This window comes from Taeniopygia guttata, chromosome Z, assembly GCF_048771995.1.
Source record: "Taeniopygia guttata chromosome Z, bTaeGut7.mat, whole genome shotgun sequence".
In the NCBI taxonomy this organism is placed as follows: Eukaryota; Metazoa; Chordata; class Aves; order Passeriformes; family Estrildidae; genus Taeniopygia; species Taeniopygia guttata.
Genome location: NC_133063.1, coordinates 40,442,124 through 40,460,305, shown reverse-complemented (window position 1 = coordinate 40,460,305; position 18,182 = coordinate 40,442,124). Strand labels below are relative to the sequence as shown.

The 18,182-nt window shown below is 44.8% G+C and overlaps 1 protein-coding gene across 2 annotated transcripts; it reads left to right on the top strand.

Annotated features, from left to right (window-relative positions):
* Positions 1 to 402: 402 nt before the first annotated feature.
* HAUS1 (HAUS augmin like complex subunit 1) lies at positions 403 to 10,240 on the top strand. 2 transcript variants are annotated; one of them, XM_002195297.7, is made up of 9 exons: positions 403 to 485; positions 2,398 to 2,572; positions 3,595 to 3,730; positions 4,718 to 4,852; positions 5,851 to 5,974; positions 6,523 to 6,588; positions 7,815 to 7,886; positions 8,984 to 9,031; positions 9,988 to 10,240. In XM_002195297.7, the coding sequence occupies exons 1-9, from the start codon at positions 432 to 434 to the stop codon at positions 10,045 to 10,047; spliced, it is 870 nt and encodes a 289-aa protein (XP_002195333.3). In that variant the 5' UTR covers positions 403 to 431; the 3' UTR covers positions 10,048 to 10,240. The 2 variants fall into 2 exon arrangements, with proteins under 2 accessions (XP_002195333.3, XP_030113381.1); XM_030257521.3 differs by having other exon boundaries at positions 8,984 to 9,057.
* Positions 10,241 to 18,182: the final 7,942 nt, after the last annotated feature.

Here is an 18,182-nt window from a genome sequence, read left to right as displayed (position 1 = left end):
GGAGGTGCCCCAGCAGTGCCAGCACAGGGACGGGCACTGCCCTGGGCTGTGTCACACCCTGGCTGGGACAGCCCAGGGGCCATTGGCCTCTTGCCCCCTGGGCACCCTGGGCTCGTGTCCAGCTGCTGGCACCAGCACCCCCAGGGCCTTTCCCAAAGGGTCCTTTCCCTTTCCAGCCCCTCTGTCCCAGCAGGCAGGTTTCTGCTGTATTTATCGATGTCTTCCTCTTGCGTCTCTTCTGTTTAGTTTTGTGTTGTTTGGGTTCGCTTGGCGTTTTTTAACATCTTCCCTTAAGTGGGAGACGGCTCGATTCAGAGCGTTTAACACTTCGCTTCACTGTTAAACACTTTTTTCATCACTATTTCCCCCCACTCCGGTGTAACCTCGCGGCCCTGCGCCGTCCCGCCCACTCCCGTCAGGCTCCGGGCGGGATGGCGGCGGCGGGAGCTCCGGGCGGCGGTCCCTTCCAGGAGAAGCTCACACGGGTAACCGGGGCCAGCGGGGCTCGCTTTCTCCTCTCACCACGGTTTTCTGCACGCACACACACACACACACACAGACACACTCACACTCACACACACACACGTACATATACACATATACACACACCCACGTATACACACACACATACACACACACACACACGCACACGCACACACATACATATTGTTCGTGCTGTTTGCACCTTGTGGTGCGGTGGTTTTCTCCATTGCTGCTTGTGTAGGTTGCTGAGGTGCCGGTACGGCAGCAGGATGAGGGAGGAGGTGCTAGGAGAAAAAATACACTTAAAATTATACTATAAATGGCTGCATTCATTCTCCGTCAGGTTTATTAGGCAGGCTTGTGCAAGAATTTATGTTTCTTATGTGGTGTAGAACTGTTGTGAACGAAAATCAAATTGAAACTTTTGGGGAATGTAGATAACAATGTATGCAAGGTTAAATGTTGTTAATACAAGTAACAAACTGTGATTAAAGTTGAGTACTGTTAATACAAGTAACAAAATTTTGTGATTACAGTTGGGTGTAGTATGTATAAGTAACAAGTTGCAATTAGGATGCTATAGATACATGTTACAAATGTAAGAATAGTTATATTAACAGCCAAGGGTGGTTGTACATGTCCAAAGGTGGGGGTGAAACCAGGGAGGAGATGGAGTGGTAATCTTCATAACATGACAAAGTTCCAGAATACATTACATCATGAGGCATGGCCACAACTTAAGCCAAGATTGGAGGAGAGAATAGCCAATGAACAACAAAAATGGCAAAAACTTGGGTCCAGGATGACCCAAGTTATAAGCCAGTCAGAGACTAGAAAATAGACCTATCACAGCGTGGATGCTGGATGCTCCAAACAGCTGATTAATGGAAGACTTTAAAAGGCCTGGGGTGTCTGACACCCAGCTCTTTCCTCAGAGGCTGTTTTCTCGGAAACACTCCTAGGTTATAATTATTTAGTTACTAAGTTGTTGAAACAGTCTCCAGACTACCCGGAGGCTTTGATTCCAGTTCTTTGTTCTGTAATAAACAGGCTTACTGGTTTTTTTTAATCAACCTGCCTCCTTTTTGTTATTTTAAAGTTTTCTTTCTAAGCCTGTCCTCAACAGAACTTCCATGTTCTTCAGTCATTACTGGTCATAATCTAACCTTTCTAATCTAATTAGGTTGGATATTAGGGAAAATTTCTTCACACAAACGGTTGTCCAGGCCTGGCACAGTTGACCACAGCAGTGTGGAGTCCCCATCTCTGGATGGATTTACAGGCCATATGAATACGGCAGCTGGGAACTTGGGCAGTGCTGGGCTGGGCTGGGCAGTGCTGTGGGAATGGTTGGACACAATGATCCTGGAGGGCTTTTCCAGCCACAATCACAACCCTTCCTAAGACCACTGTGTTGATCTCTTATTTCTGGCCCTTTTTCCGATGGTACAGCTGCTTTGCAGGGCTTGTGGCTGCACATTGTGGTGACTCTCTCCCACTCTCCTGTAGAGAGACTGTTCCCAGTGATGTCTCAGGCACTTTTACCCCACATGCTTTAACACAGTGTTCACCATTTTTCCAAACACCCAATTAACATCTCTTGGGTTGTTACGTGTCTCTAGCCAGCAGGTCACATGAATAAAAAGGCAAAATTTTATTACATGGAGATAGGCAGGTGTCCAAAGAAATGAGGCAGATTAAAAAGGATATAATACAGTCTTCTCAACCACATATGGTTTTTAAAGAAGAGGGAAAAAATTTTTTCTCCCCTTTTCCCACCCATACCTCCTGGACTGATGCAGGAGTTACTCTTCAGGAATGCAGAGTTTGCAGTGGTTTACATTTTTCACGTCTATCAGCTGTCTTCTGTCATTTCACATGATTGCTTGCTCTTTTGTCTCCCTTCTCTGGCAGGTTACTTTATGGCTAAAGAAATTATATGAGGGTGTGCCTATTCCAGTATATGAGGTGAATGAAAGGACAGTGGATATTTTGCATGAAGTTATGGAGTGCAATGAAGAGACAGACAGGGATGTTATGTTGCTGATAGAGGACATGAAGGACCAGACATCCAAGTATGAAGCAGAAGGTGAGTTTGAAGCTCCATTTCTCAGTTCCACTTGAGTCAGGCTGTTCTGAGTGATCCTGAAGATTGTATTTGTTAAAAACTTAGGAATATATATAAATATATGTAATTGAAACAGACTCAGCTTTTTTTTTTTTTCTTAATGCGATTTTTAATACAATTTATAGTAACATAAGATTTGTCAAGGACAATTTTTTAAGCTATCTTGAGCAAGACATAAATGTGGACAAGCAGGTTAATTGCTAAAACCTCCTAGTCTGCTGAGCTGGATAGCACAGCACCTGGATAGAGGAAAGTGTCCCTGCAGTTCATTTGAGAGTCTGAGCTGGCGCTAAGGCACTGTTAAGGAAAGCCCTGGAGGAGCCTGAAACAAGATTGAGATGATTAAGTAGTGCTGAAGCTGCCTAGAGTGACTAGTTTTTAATTTGTTTGGGTTTTTTTGAGCAAGTGAGTGGTTCAAGGGACCATAGTATGTTTTTGACACATATAATAAAGGACTGTCACTTCACAGGCTTTTCTCAGGAAGGAATTTTATTTTTCTGTGCGAAAGCAGGCATAGTACACATAGTACACATAGTACATAGTGCACATGAAGATGTTTTTGAAAGAAAACATGTTTGGCTTTTCTTCCTTCAAGTGCCTTGCCACCAAATGAAAAATGATGGAGGCAGATTTCATGGCTTTGCCATGAACAAGGCTCAGGCTGAGCTTTGTGGGGAGGTGACTTGCAGGTGCTCATTGCTGTAGCACAAGGGTGAGCTCTTGTTTGGCTGATGTCAGACAGACTGGTCAGGGAGGGAGTGGAGCAGTGCTTTCTCCCTTTATATACTGAATTTGTTTGACAAATAGAGATGTGTCAGCAGTTTGACATGTTTAAGCCTTTTTTTAAAGTGTCTTTTTTTCCCTCAATAACAGGCAGGTAGCCAAGTTCCCAGTGTGGGATTGGTTTCTGGCTTTGAAGAGCTCCATAAAAGAACAGTAATATTAAAAAAAAATCACTACTTTGGGTTGTATATATTTTCCAGCTGACTACTGGAAGGATATTCTTGAAAAAAGCCTGGGTCTTTCTGAGGGCAGTCTGTCTGAAGAGGCCACCAAAGACCTCTCTGACCTGGTAGAAAGTGCTGTGGATCTTGAAGTGGAGGACACATCTCTTAGCAGGTAATTCTTCACAATCTCTTATTTGTGGTGAGGGTCTGTGCTGTTTTCCTCTGTTGTTTTGCATCAGCAGCTTCAAACTTGGCACTAGGAATCTTATTTGTCAGGCTTATTTTTCAACCCTTGGGCAGCTTTGGAGTGGATGGGAACTGAGCACAAAGTTCTGTCTCTAGGTTATTCTAGCACAGAAAGCCTCTGAAGCCAGAGAAGGGCCTGGGATAAAGTAAAATCTCTCCTTTTTCTCATGCTTTTGTGGTTGGTAGCTGCAGACTGTTGCCAGTTGGACTGTTGTGCCAGGTATCCCTGGCTACAGAAATGTTCATACTGCTTAGGCAAAGACTGGGGAACTGTGACTGATCTTCCAGCCTCAGCTCCTCATCCTTGTCTGTCTCATCTGGTCTCAGTTCATGCAAGGAGATTGCCTCTGCCATGGAGAAATGGCATCTGTTAGTCTGGTCTCCTTGGGCTGCTCTCCCTAGCATGGCTTTGGCCCAAGGCAGTGCAGCAATTGCAGTTAGAATGGCAAAATCTGCCTTGGAATCCAATTTTTATGTGATATTTAGGATCTTGGCTCCTATATCTCTCTTCCTGAGCTGGAGGGGGAAGAGCTTTGGGCCACTTGGGAAGAGGAAGATACTCAGATGCTGCTGGACGCATCTTGCGACCATGCGTTTTCAGGGACTGAATACAGTTTCTCCCAAAGGCAGTGAGGCAAGACAGGAGTGGAGCATGTGGTGGTTTTATTCACCAGAGTGCCAGTTGTTGTTCACTTACTCTTACTCAGGTTGCTGGGCTGTTTTCCCTTCCATGTGGAAATCTGTGATAGTTATGAAAAGCAAATTCCCTTAGCATCTTATTTAAATTTACTCCTGCCATAACATGAAGAGGAAAGAAAGTAAATCATTTAAAGTGTGGAGAAAAGAGTAACAATTACTCTGACTTTCAGAAGAGCTCACTCCTAAGCATTCCCACTGATTCTCTCTTCACCAGCTTCTATTGTGCCATCAATGACATGACCTCGGAACTGTATAAAACAAAATCAGAAAACGAAGAAATGGAACGGAAATTGAAGACTCTCACAGAAAAACTAACTTCAGCACTGATGATGGAAAAGCGATTTGAGGAGTGAGTAATGGATGAGGAAGAGGGAAAGATTAAAGTAATACTGGTGATTGCTGTCTTGGGCAACACTGGTTGTGGTAACTAACAAGGAAACTGAATTTTAAGGCATTTGACACATCTCTAATTCTAAGTATTTGGAAGTATCTATTAAAACCCATATGTTATGGATATTTGCTGTAGTCAAAAGAGATCTGGGAAAGCATCAAACTTATTATTTTTAAAGCAAATGTGATCTACAAGCTGTTTTCAGATACAAGTTCCCATCTTCCACCAGCTGCTTTTGTCTGAGGCTGGAGACAAATCTGATTTTCTTAGCACATTTAGCATGGCCTCTGCAGTCAGACTGAGGGAGGCAAAACAAAAACCATTCTCAGGTATGAAGGTCTCTTAACCAGTATGTAGAAGACACAATAATTGTAATAACTAAAAAAAATCAGTGTCAAGTCCATCCCCTGGAGGATGAAGTCTGGAGTACTTTACCAAGCACAGCACGATCAACCCCAGCCTTGAGTGGATGTTGGCTCACATGCTCTCCACAGCTCCCTTCCAGTCTAATTATTTGTGGAGTGGGGTTTTTTTGGTGGGTTTTTTTTTTTTTGGTTTCTTTTTTTTTTTGTCTTTTAAAATGTTAATTGGATTTGGAAAAGATATTCCTATGTGCTTTGTGTAGGTTTACCTCTTCTTGGTATAAGGTTTAGCTTGTGTAACAGGTCTCTAAGTGAGTTAGGGAATTACGTACAAAATTATTACCCTTTGCTTAGGCATATGGCTTTCCTCTTTGCCACTATTTTCCCTGGTCTGTGGGGTTCTGGAGGTATGTTTCCATTGGAAAATCTCATTTTGTATTTCCATTGGAAATACAAGGTTTTCTCAATTTTCTTCCTTCTTGTGTTGGTTGTATTGCAGGGTTTGAGCATAGATAAGTAACAGTATTTGTCAGTATTTGTATACTGATACATCTTTGAATGTACCAGTTTTTTCTTTTTGTATTATTTTTTAAGGGATATTGAAAAACTGGAGAAATCTCAGGAAGTACAAAAGGCCAAAGCTGAGGTTCAATCCAAGAACAAGAATTTCCTGGAAGCTAAGTCTAAGGATCTGAGAATAAGGATCAGCGATGCTGAGGTAGGTGGAAAGAATTTTCTTACATAACACTGTGATGGGATCACTGTGATTGGTTGAGCCCAAATTTGTAGTTACAGAGGCATTCCATAAGCTTCCTAAACTCCAGTACTGGCGACTCTTGCGTTAACATGACAACATGTGAATTTAGTTCAGTTGTCCCTGCTGATATTTCCTCAATGCATCCTGTGATCAGTACAGTGCTCTCTCCTCATTCCCTGAGAAACTCTGGCAGGTTACTTTATGTCTAAAATAAAGCCACACCTGATACCTTGACAAACATGAGATGGAAAGTGTTATATTACAATTGACATTTTCCTGGGAATCCTTTCTTCAGTCTTGTTGTGTGCCATTCTCCCACTGCTTTTCTGGAAAGACTTGTTATTCTTAATACAAATTTTAGCAGCACCGCATTTTGTACACCAGCTATAATTGTGGCTCCAATAGCACACGTTTCTGCTGTGGACAAGCTGCGTTCTTCCCTGCCTGTTTAGATATAAACAGAAGGAAATGGTGAAATCTCCCTCCTTCTTGTTGCATTTTGTTTGCAGGATCAGCTTGTTGCCAGGGGGTTGGACCAATCCCTGACACATGAGGCGCTCATGAAATTGTCTGAGGTAGGTTTTTGGATATAAGGGGGGTGTTGCTACAGTGGGACAGGCCAGGTTTGCTTGTTGAGTGCTTTCAGGAATTGTAGTTTGCTGTTTGGTTGCCTGAACAAATTTTAATGGACAAAGAAAGCACTAATAAAAATTCTGTAGGTGGATTCCCATGAACTGGGCTATTTTGGGTGGGTTTATCTCTCCTAGAGGTGTCTACTGCAGAATTTCCACTGAATATATTCCCTGCCACTGCAAACAGGTCTGCCTCCTTTATTTCTGATCCATGTTAAAAAAAGAGTGGATTTTCTGTGGACTATATCCCATTACATGGCTACCTGTGTATTGCAGTTTCTTGATAGATAGATAGAATCACCCATGTGATTCTTTCTATTTTGTGTGAAATAAATATCTTCCAGACAAGGGGATAAGGTCAAATGAAACCCAAATACAGAATCACTGTGTGTTATTTTGTTTTTTGTTGTGTCTTTAAATATAACATTATTCAGCTTTACTGTAAGCCTAGTGGAACATATGCTAAAGAAAAAGCACATTCCTTGAATTATTAACTACAGATTTTACAGCTTTGTGCTGTGCACTCAACATATCTTCATATTTTTTGCTGTTATTGTCTTGTTATTGTCTTGAACTCAGTCTTTCTCCTCATTACTTTTGCTATCTTTTCCTTTATGTTTTCGAGTGGAGCAGTGAAAATAGATTTCCTGGTTTCTCTGTTGTGCTTCTCACCAACCAGCACTGGGTGGCAGTGCTCACTCGCATTGCCCAGTGTTGCACGTGGGTACTGACCAGAGCTAATTTTTGTTTAAATTTTGCATCCAAAAAGCAACAGGCAAATTTGCTAGGCTTGTCATCTTCTAGAGCCCAAGCATAAGGTACGGTTTGACTCCTTGACATTCATAGAACTGCTTTGCCAAGACATCAGTGAAATGGGCAGCACAAATTAGTTTATCTTTTTTTATTTAACTTTGATTATTTGAAAAGAGTTCAGGACTGTGGAATGTACTCAGTTTGCAGCCCCAAAAAGAAATTGTTTCCACTTGATAAGCACAGGAAAGAGTCTTTTTGCTGCTGTGTCTGCAAAACTTTGGTTTTCCATGTGTTTTATAGAGGATGAAAGCTCTCAAATTCTGAAATGTTGTAGGTAACTGTGGATCTGTCTCACTCATTTCCATCAATTCTACAAATAATTCCCTAGAATATGATCTACCTTTCTCCCTCTGCAGGAACTGGCTGCATTGCATAAAAAAATGAAGCCATTGAAGACAGAAGTGGCGTCGTATCATCATTTACCTCCTGTAACTATTTATTGCGCTGTCATATTGTATTTGCCATCAGGTTAACTTTAGTGGACTTCAGAATGTAGGGGATATTGTTGTGATCCCTTTGGTGGACTGGTAGAGTCCTACAGGTCTGTTAATGATGCAAACAAAAGACTTGATCTCTATTTATTAATCAAAGCCAAGAAATTAAGTTTTCTTTTCAGGCAAACTTTGTTCTAACAAAGTAGACAGATTTTCTGGGTAAATTAGCATTCAGGTGAATTAGCTAGAAGTTGGATAAAGAAATATAGAAGAACAGGAATGCCCTAGTATAATCAACTTTTTAAGATTTACCAATACTTTAGCTGTAACTGTCATCAGGCTGTCAATATGGTGGACACAGCACGTGGTGCAGAGTTTAGAGTTCTGAACAGGATCTTGAGGATCCTGAAGAAATAGCTGAATGTATGTTTTGTCCCCTAAACCGGCTGCTCCATAATGTTCTTTGATTTCTCTTGAGGATGCTGGGTACTCAACTCTATTAAAATGCAAGTTTCTTGTCTCCGTCATACAAACACTGATGTCTTACTCCTAGGGAAAAAAAAAAAAAAAAGAAAAAGCTGTGGCTAGAAAGGTGGTACTGTTGCTCTGTTTAATCCATATTCCTACAAGAGGCAGCTTTCTCCTTCCTTCAAGTGGACAGGACATTCAAATGGGATTAAGGTTCTCCAGTTCCCTCCTCCAGCCTTGCTGTCAGTTGAGACAGGGAGAGCCCCTGGTGCAGGCAGGAGAAGGGGAGGGAGGTTTATCCTTGCAAACTTATTGTGCTTTGGAAAATTTTTGCACAAATATGCTTGAAATCAAGTCCCTTGATTGGTAGGTTTGGAAAGTTGCTTAAGATTAAGGGGTTTGTTTAGATTTTAGGCCATACCAGACTTTTGAAAAATGCATGATTGCCCAAACCAAACCAACACTAGACTTAATGGCAATACCTTCTGCATGTGAAGTGCGTACACAAAATTGCATTACTTGTCCATTAATTCACCCGAGGCTCGTAATTAGATTCTTGTAAAGGTGCACGGACTCTTGTTTCTTGATGAAATGCTGATTTTTATGCCATTTTCTCTCATTAGAGCATTCCTTTGGCACAAGTGATGGTTGAAGAAGCAAGAAGAGAACTTGTAAGAGTTTTTTTATCTTTCCAGGAGTATGTATTAATTGATTACAGATTTTCCCACCTTAGACTGTAGTCTTAATGTTCTCATGGGGAAACTTGATGAAGCAGAAGTTGTAGATACTGATCAGGAGAAAATGGTGATATCTGAGCTGCAAAGGCAGTTGGGCACAGTGATATCAGTGAAGATCAGGTAGCTATATCCCAATGAATTTTGCCTATTGGAATCTTTATTCACTCACTGTAGGCCTCAGAAGCTTCCTTGCTCTTCCTGAACTCTCAGAGGGCTACAGACTTATTTTAGTCAACTTGTGCCTTGTAGACTGCAATGGGGATGTTCCCCTGTAAAAAAAATAGTGCCCACTTCCTCCATGCTTGTGTAATCTGCAGGTGTGGCTGTTGAGCCAAACACCATAAAGCTGTTTGGGAAGTTCATAGTTAGCTTTCCTGAGTGATCTGGGCCACACTTGGACCCCATAAAACATGTTTTTGTTCCTTGGGGCTACTGCCTGCTTGCTTGTAAAGCATAAGTGGTAAGCCTTAAACCTGTGATCAAAAATCACATCTAGGTAGGAGCATTTTGCACATTTTCAGGTGAGACTGCCTGGGTTGGTAGACCACTTGTTTTTGATTCAGGAGTACAAGATCCCCTTACCAGCCTAAGACTGTTCTGAGGTCAGAATGCTTGTCTCTGGGGAGGACCTCTGAGTTGGGATGTGTCCAAAATCACATTGGGGCACAGAGTAAAGGCAGCTGAGCTTGTCCAGCCTGCCTTTGTTTGGAGGTTTCCCTGTGGCTGTCTGCCCTTTGCAGTGAGGAGTCCATCCAGCTCAACTGGGGTTAATCCCTCACTGCTGACAACCTCCCAGGGTTTGATCATTGCAGATGTGTTTGTTTACCAGCAGTGTGTGTGTGGAAGCTGTCTCATGGTCCCTGATTCCTCTTGGTTTTCTCTCCTGGTAGAAAGCCTTGGATGAAGAGCTCACAAGGGAGATCGAGGCTGTGCCTTTTGAGCTGACGTAGCCCAGCAAACCCCAGCTCACCTGAAGTGGCCTACATGGAACATGATTTTCCTTCTGTTGCCTACTTACTTGTTCTAGCAATGCACTTCAGAATTCTTACTTGTACCTTGGCAGCTTTCTGCTGTGCTCTTCTCTCCGTTGGCCTTGTGTTTGTAAACTTCACCTATTTTTCATTAAATAGCCTCCAAACTTGCTGTTGACTTTATGAGTTATTTTTCACTCTGTGATACATACCTGTAAAGCAGCTCTATGGATAGTGCAGGCATAGTTTTCAAACAAAACAAAAAAAAAACCCCACACAGTAAGACCTTTCTAGATCTGAAAACAGTATTTTTGCAGAGCCCCTGTGGGACGTGAAGATTTTGAAGTCAGATTAACAATTCTACTTCAAATGTCATCTTCCTCTAGAGTTCCCTTAGCCCTCTTATTTCCATGCCATCCCCACACCAGCCTTCCACACTTTGTAAAGTGGTTTGCACGCTCCAGCTTTTAGAAGCCATTTGATACCAAAGCAAAAAATTAGAAAATTTCCTGTATAGGAGGGAAAAATCTCCTGTATAGGATAGGGAAAAAGCAAAATATAGCAACAGTGGTAGCACCTGAGGACATTGAGCATGGGTCTGTTTGTTCTGGGAAGCATCCAGACAAAGAGTGGTGTTCTCAGTGATAATCTGTTTGCAATTGGAATTGCAAGAGATTATGGCCATGACAACACTTGCTTTACTGCAAAAGTTGATTTTACACTGATCTGCAAGAAGAGACATTCAAAATTATACTGGTTTTCAATAAAGCACCACAAGTGTGACCTTGTCCTCTCCTTTTTTCCCCTGGGAAGAACAGAGAGATGCCCAGAGAGCCACTGCCCATGGGAATCTCCAGCCTTTTTCAAACAGAAGGAGTTGCTGTTTAGTTCCAGGTGTTTAAATCAAGCTGTGAGGAGCAGGTGAGTTGCCTTAGTTTTGGGGCTATTTATCTTCATTTCTTCTGGGGTAGGAAATGAGGGCAAAAGCAAGTGGAAAATTCATGGGCTAAACTGGCTCAAGAGAAATTACCTCAGGGGTAACTGATGTGAAATTTGGAGCAGGCAGCATAGTGCAGGGATGATTACAGGTACAGCTACAGCTTACGAATAAAATCTACACAAAACCCATGGGAATGGTGTTTGAACCTGGAAAGTACAATAATATAATCTGATTTTCCTGTGGTGGTAGGGGAAAGAAGTTGTTGTCTTGGAAGACATCAGAACGTGGCTGAGTAGACATCAAAGAATGGTCTAACAAGAAAGCCTGTGTAAGTCACTGGAGGTCATAGCCTGGAAATTGAGAAATCTTAATCACTGGAAGCTCTTAAAAGCAAGGTAGAAATTATTTGCTTGAGTGTTTAAAATGTGAGGGAGTGTTGATCACTCTTTGGGATACAAAGATGGGATAGATGAGGGCTTGAGGATTCTACCAGCCCTACTTTTTAATGAGAGCCTCAAGACTTAGCTAAGATAAGGAGAAGACTTTTTATCTCACACGTGTAACCATAACTCCAGACTTGGGAGGATTTCCTGGGGACTCTGGCACTTCCATGGCTCCACCTCATCATGAAGTGCTGCACCAGTTGTGCAGCCTGGGGCTGTTCTCCCTGCGCCCATGGAGCAGCTGCACCTCTCCCTGGCTGCTGCTATTTCACACCCGAAGAGCCTGAATCTAGAGAGCAGCAGGGCCAAACTGTCTGGAGAGCTGCCCAAACACAGCCACGTGTTGCTTCCTAGTCCTGGAAACTCAAGGAGGAAAAAAAATCCCCAGCAGCTGCATCCAAGCCATGTGTCACAGCTGAGCCGTCCCCAGTGCACGCAGCGTAAATCAGACAGCTGTCAGGTCTGACTGCTCAGCTCTTGGTTGGAAATCGGGAAAAGTCAAATAAACAAGATTTGTGGAGCCCTTTGGGAAGGTTTCTCAGCTCTTTGTTTTTGCATGGCCAGAGTGCCTTGAGGGAACCCTTTCCTTCTGGTGTTTTGGGACAGACCATCTTTTCCCATGTGGGGGTGGGATGGTGGAGGAGGAACAGCTTGCTGAAGTCCTGCTGAGACAGGAGCACACCAGGCTGGCTGAGAAAACCTCTGATTCTGGGCTTCCCCCTCTGCCCTGGCAGCTGTTGAGTGTTTTCACGACAGTCACAGCAGGTGGCTGCCAGCTGGACCCTTGGCTGTTGGATAATATGGAATAATCACCCAACTGAGAGGGACATGAGGCTGGGGAGGCCTCCACTGCTACGTTGTCCCTGCAGAAGACATCAGCTGCTCCAGTCTGAGCTCCCGGACTGAGTTTTGGAGACACCTGTGTTGACACCTGTGTTAACACCTGCAAGACGAGAGCAGATGCAAGGCCAGGCTGAGCTGCAGAAATTCCATTTTCACAAAAATATACAATAGATGTTTGTGTTTTGTTGCTGTGTGCTCAATTCCTCCTCCTGGAAAACATGAGGAATTACACCAGGCAAAACCAAAAAACAACAAACAAACAAACCAAAAAACCAAACAAAACAAAATCAATTAAAAAAAATAAAAACCCCACCAAAAACACACACACAAAAAGTAATCAAAATTATGATCTAGATGTGAAAAATGGGGATCAGCCTCAAGCAAAAACTCATACACATTTTCCCACAAATTAACATACTGTTCTTACCAGGCCAATATGCAAACTAATAACTCCTTTAGGGAAAAAAAAAATCATCTGCAGACTAGCATAGTATTGTAAATCTATTTAAAAGAAAACATTCAGATACTAAACCCAGAATAATTAAAATTAAATGCTAGAGAAATACAGAATCCACCAGGCAAATTTAGGGCCTCTAATCTGACATATGTATCTTTTTACTTAAAATGCATTTTATCAAGAGGTGGGACTGGAATCTCATTTAGCTGTATATTTTGGCTAGTTCTATAGAAATACTCCATCTGTTGCAAACATTTCATTGTGGTTCCTTTCCAGTCTTCCTTTGACTGTTGTTCCTTCCAGTCTTCCTTTGACTGAAACGATTCAAAAATCTCCTTTCATTTATATAAGTCCTTTGGTCTTTAATTAAAAATAACTAAAAACATTAAAAGTTTCAAGATTTATTTTAAAAGTTGGTTGCATTTGGTAACGTCTCCAGTGAAACACTCCAAGTACATGGATACTCAATGCTGTTTTGGGTACTTATAAGCAAAATTTTACGTGTCAAATGGTAAGTGCGTAAAAGATGCTTCAAATTTAGAAATGAATAGGTCATAGAGGTCTGGGAAATGTTTTGTATTTCTAAGCTATTCTTTGAATTTTTGAAGTACAGGGTCAGCAGTGAAACAATAGAGATCCTAGTCTCTGTGACCTTGCAGGAAATCCTTCACTTGTCCTGCAAGCAGGCAGTTGCTGTTAGTAGCTTCAGAAACATTACTTATTTTGTTAAATGCTCACTTCTCTAAAGAATTTCAGCACTGGGCTGTGTTTCTGCTTCTCCAAATCACAAATATTTCTTCTACAGAAAAATTCCACATGTGAGTAAGCAGAGGCTTTTACCAATGAGAGTGTGTTTAAAGAAAAACTTGAGATTCCGTCTTTGCCAGGTACCACCTACATGGAAGGATGTGGAGCTGCCTCTCTCTCCCTTGAAGTCCTTCAGCACTGCACTGTCCTGAACTGCATAAAGTCTAGTAAAAAAATATACAGCAACTCCAAAATTGCAAACTAATCTAATAAATGCTTCCTCTAGCCCCTTGATAAATATGTCTCTAATGCTAATGAAACAGCTGTGCTGGTTAATTAGATTATGTTGGCTGATAAAACCTAGCGGTGAGGAAATATTTTATTTCTTTTCCATGCCAAGGAGACTCTGGCTGTTCCTTGGGGGTGGATGAACCCCATGGTGTTCTGGACACCTTTTCCATGGTTTCTGTTTGGCCACTACTGTGCTGCAGGGGAGCCTGGGTGGCCTCAAGAGCACCAGGGGGATGGCTTGGCTGGCTCTCAGCACCACACCTGGGATTTCAGAGACTTGGAAAATGGGTGTTGTTTAAATATTGTTTGGAAGGTGAAGCTTCCTTTGCAGAGGATGCTTAGTAATGTGCCTATGGATGCCTCTGAGATGAGCTCTTGAAAAGTCATTCTACAACCTGGAGGTGGAGGGAAACTTTAGGCCTGGGGCTGGGGAAAGAGAAGGGAGCAGGGTTTACTTTTATAAGAGAATATGGCTCAAGGTCGCACTCCAGGACTAAGTTGATTTCCTCCCATTGTCCCTGGGGAAGGACTGAGATTCCCTTTGCTCAATCATATTTATTCCTGGCTGATGAGTTCTTATCACGTCCTTGTGGGGTAACTAACACTGAAATCATTGCACTCCTGGTAGATACAGTCAAAGAATGATAACATGGAGCCAGAGGGGCCTAGAAGATGTGCTGGGCTGTACTCCCAAAATTCCTGGAGCCAGCACCACCTCCAGCCTTTCCTCTTCCCTTCTTAATCTTTCAGTGCAATCTCCCTGAAGTTTCAGAATTAATCCCTTAGTATTTCCCCTAATCTGTCATTTAAAATCTCAGGCAATAAAGCTTTCATGACTCCCCCTAGGGAGATGAGTTTTCCAGCCTGTGATTCTCCATTTAAAAGCTTTCCACATGGATTCTCAGCTTAGACATGCCCTTCTGTAATTTCACCCCATTAAAATAGTTAATGTATCCCCAGCCTTCTCCCTTGATGCCACTTGCTTCATCCAGACATTTACAAATGACTGGTGTCTCCCCGCTCAGGTTACTAATTCTGTGGTACTTAGGACAGTCAGCATTCCTTTTCCTGTCTTTTGTAAAGCCTCCAGCCTGCTGATTCCTTCAGCCCTGGGGAGCTTTTTCCCATGTACCACTCTTCCTGCAGATCCAAGGCAGATGCTCACTGCCCTTGCCCGCATCCTTATGCTTTCCTGTACTCCGTCCAAAACTGCTCTGCCTGTTCCCGGCTGCTGTGTCCCAATGCCTGAGAGCTGTGTGGTGTCCTCTAGGTGTCTTTCAGGAGCTGTGCCGCCAAAGCACATTTTTCCCTAGAAATACAGGTTTTGGATGCTTTCCCCCCCTCCCTGGAAATACAAGTTCTGGATGTTTCCCCCCTCCTGGAAATTCAAGTTCTGAATGTTTTTCCCCTCCAGAAGCAGACAGCTGAGTGGTGAAAGCTGATGATTCAAGCTGCGTAGGAAATCAGAGCGGGCTCTGGATTCTGCCTGCTGCCCAACTCGGGGAAGGTTTTGTCTTTGCTCAAGTACAGATTTTGTTAGTGCTTTCCTTCATGCTGACACCACAAATAATGCGTTCACCTTCCTTAATGAGAAAATTATTTTAGATATTTGGTGAGAAGCGCTTCACAAAGTACTGGTTTAAAAAATAATTGTGGATCCCTGAATGCGTGGTTCTGCTTCTAGCTGAATCTCTTAATCTCTCCTTAGTATGATAAATGCTTCTGAGGTGGCATGATGTCTCTTTTTCCTGAGTCCATGCCCATGATTTGGGTGGTGGTGCGGGTAGACTTCTCACACATTTACTTGCTACCAGCCCTGGGACTGAGTCTGTGCCATGAGCAGCTGTACGGTGAATGCTTAACTCCCGAATTTCCCAGGTGTTCCCAACCCATCAGGATTTACGGACCTTGCTGAAATTATTTCCTGCCACGTTTCCGAGTCTCAGTGATGGCGCCTGCAGCTGTGCAGGACAACCCCCGGGATGCAGAAACACCGGGACGGTGTTTAACGAGGGCAGTACAATGATTAAAGAGGGCATTACGAGGTCGCTCTGATTACACCACACGCTTCGCCCCACACAGCCCCCGGGGCTCGGGATCTACAGAGGTGCCTTCCAAAACCAAAGATCCCAGGATTCTGTGGTCTCAAGGAGCGCAGGATTGACAGGATTGGTATCGAAGGGAGAACATACTCGGAGTGTGTGAGGGGTGCTGGGGGATATGTCTGACAGGGACAGAGTCATTGACAAGGGACAATGATAGGGACAGTGACACAGGGACAGTGACACAGTGACAATGACAGGGACAGTGATAGTGACAGGTACACTGACAGTGACACAGGGACACAAGGCTGGTGAAACAGGGACAGTGACTAGGGACCTGGACACAGGTGGATAGGGACACAGTGACACTGACACAGGGGCAGGGGCACAGGCACACAGTGACAGTGACCCAGTGACACGGGGATGGTGATAGTAGCCCACTGACACAGGGACACAAGCACATAGGGACACAGATACAGAGACAGGGACATAGAGACTGTAGCAAGGGGATACAGGCACACAGGGACATGGGCACACGGGGACATAGAGACCTAGGGACACAGGCACATAAGCAAACAGGGACATGGGGACACCAGGACATGACATAGGGACACAGGGACCCAGAGATGCAGGGACATGGAGCTGCAGGGACATAGGCACACATAGAGACAGGGAAACAGGGACACGGGTACACGAGGAAGGGACATAGGGACACAAGAACACAGGGATGCAGAGACACAGTTGCACAGGGACAGGGACACAGGCACATGGGCCTAGGAACACGGACAGGGGGACATAGGGATATAGAGACAGGCTTACAGGAAGATGGGGATGGGGACATGGGGACAAGGATACAGGGACATAGAGACACAGACTTACAGGCAGATGGGGATGGGGACACGGGGAAGGGACACAGGGCCATAGTGACACAGGGATACAGGCACACGGGGACAGGGACCCAGGGACAAGGGGACAGGGACACAGGGACAGAGGGACAGACATGGGGGCAGGAGCATGGGGACACATGGAAACGGGGATCCCGGGACACGGATATAGGGATACAAGGACACAGGGACATGGGGACAGGGACACGGTGACAGGTGTACAGTGACATAGAAACACAGGAATACAGGCACATGGGGACAGGAACCAAGGGACACAGGGACAAGGGGACAGGAACAGAGGGATGGAGAGACAGGGACATTGGCATGGGGGCAAGGACACAGGGAAACGGGGACTCAGGGACACAGGGACATAGGGATACAGGGACATAGGGCTATAGGGACACAGGGACAGGGACACAGGGACTGAGGGACACAGGGGGACAGGGACATGGACATGGGGGCAGGGGGCTGGGGACAGAGGGACACAGGGACAAAGGGGGACAGGGATACAGAGACATAGAGACAAAAGCACATGACGACAGGGACACAGTGACACGGACACGGGGACAGAGATACAGGGGCATAGAAACACAGGGACACGGGGACAGGGGCACAGGGAAACAGAGTCACGGGGGCACAGGCACCCAGAGTCACAGGCACAGGCACACAGAGTCACGGGCACACGGGGACAGGGGCACAGGGACACAGAGTCACGGGGGCACAGGCACCCAGAGTCACGGGCACAAAGGCACAGGTGCACAGAGACACGGGCACACGCGGACAGGGGCACAGGGACACAGAGTCACAGACATAAGGGGGCAGGGGCACAGGGGGACAAGTCACAGGCACACGGGGACACAGGGACACAGAGTCACAGGCACACGGGAACAGGCACACAGAGTCACAGGCAAAAGGGGACACAGGGACACAAGCACACAGAGTCACAGGCACACGGGGACACAGGGACACAGGCACACAGGCACACAGAGTCACGGACACAGGGACACACGGACACAGGCACACAGAGTCACAGGCACACTGGGACTCGGGGACACAGAGACAGAGTCACGGGCACACGGACACAGGCACACAGGCACACAGGGGCACAGAGTCATGGGCACACAGAGTCACAAGCACACAGAGTCACGGGCACACGGACAAATGGACACAGAGTCACGGGGACACAGGCACACAGGCACACAGAGCCATGGGCACATGGACAAAGAGACAGAGGGTCACGGGCACACAGGGACACAGGCACACAGGCACCGGCACAGAGGAACACAGGCACACAGTCACAAGCACGCAGGGACACAGGCACATCGACACACAGACTCACAGGCACACAGACTCACAGGCACACAGACTCACAGGCACACAGTCGCAAACAGGGACACAGGGACACAGGCACACAGACTCACAGGGACACAGGCACACAGACTCACAGGGACACAGACTCACAGGCAC

Excerpts from the sequence above, each read along its gene's own strand:
- HAUS1 (XM_030257521.3), top strand. The coding sequence starts at position 432 with ATGGCGGCGGCGGGAGCTCCGGGCGGCGGTCCCTTCCAGGAGAAGCTC. Across the intron at positions 4,853-5,850 it reads ATGGAAAAGCGATTTGAGGA|GGATATTGAAAAACTGGAGA; the intron begins GTGAGTAATGGA and ends TTATTTTTTAAG. Across the intron at positions 7,887-8,983 it reads CGTATCATCATTTACCTCCT|AGCATTCCTTTGGCACAAGT; the intron begins GTAACTATTTAT and ends TTCTCTCATTAG.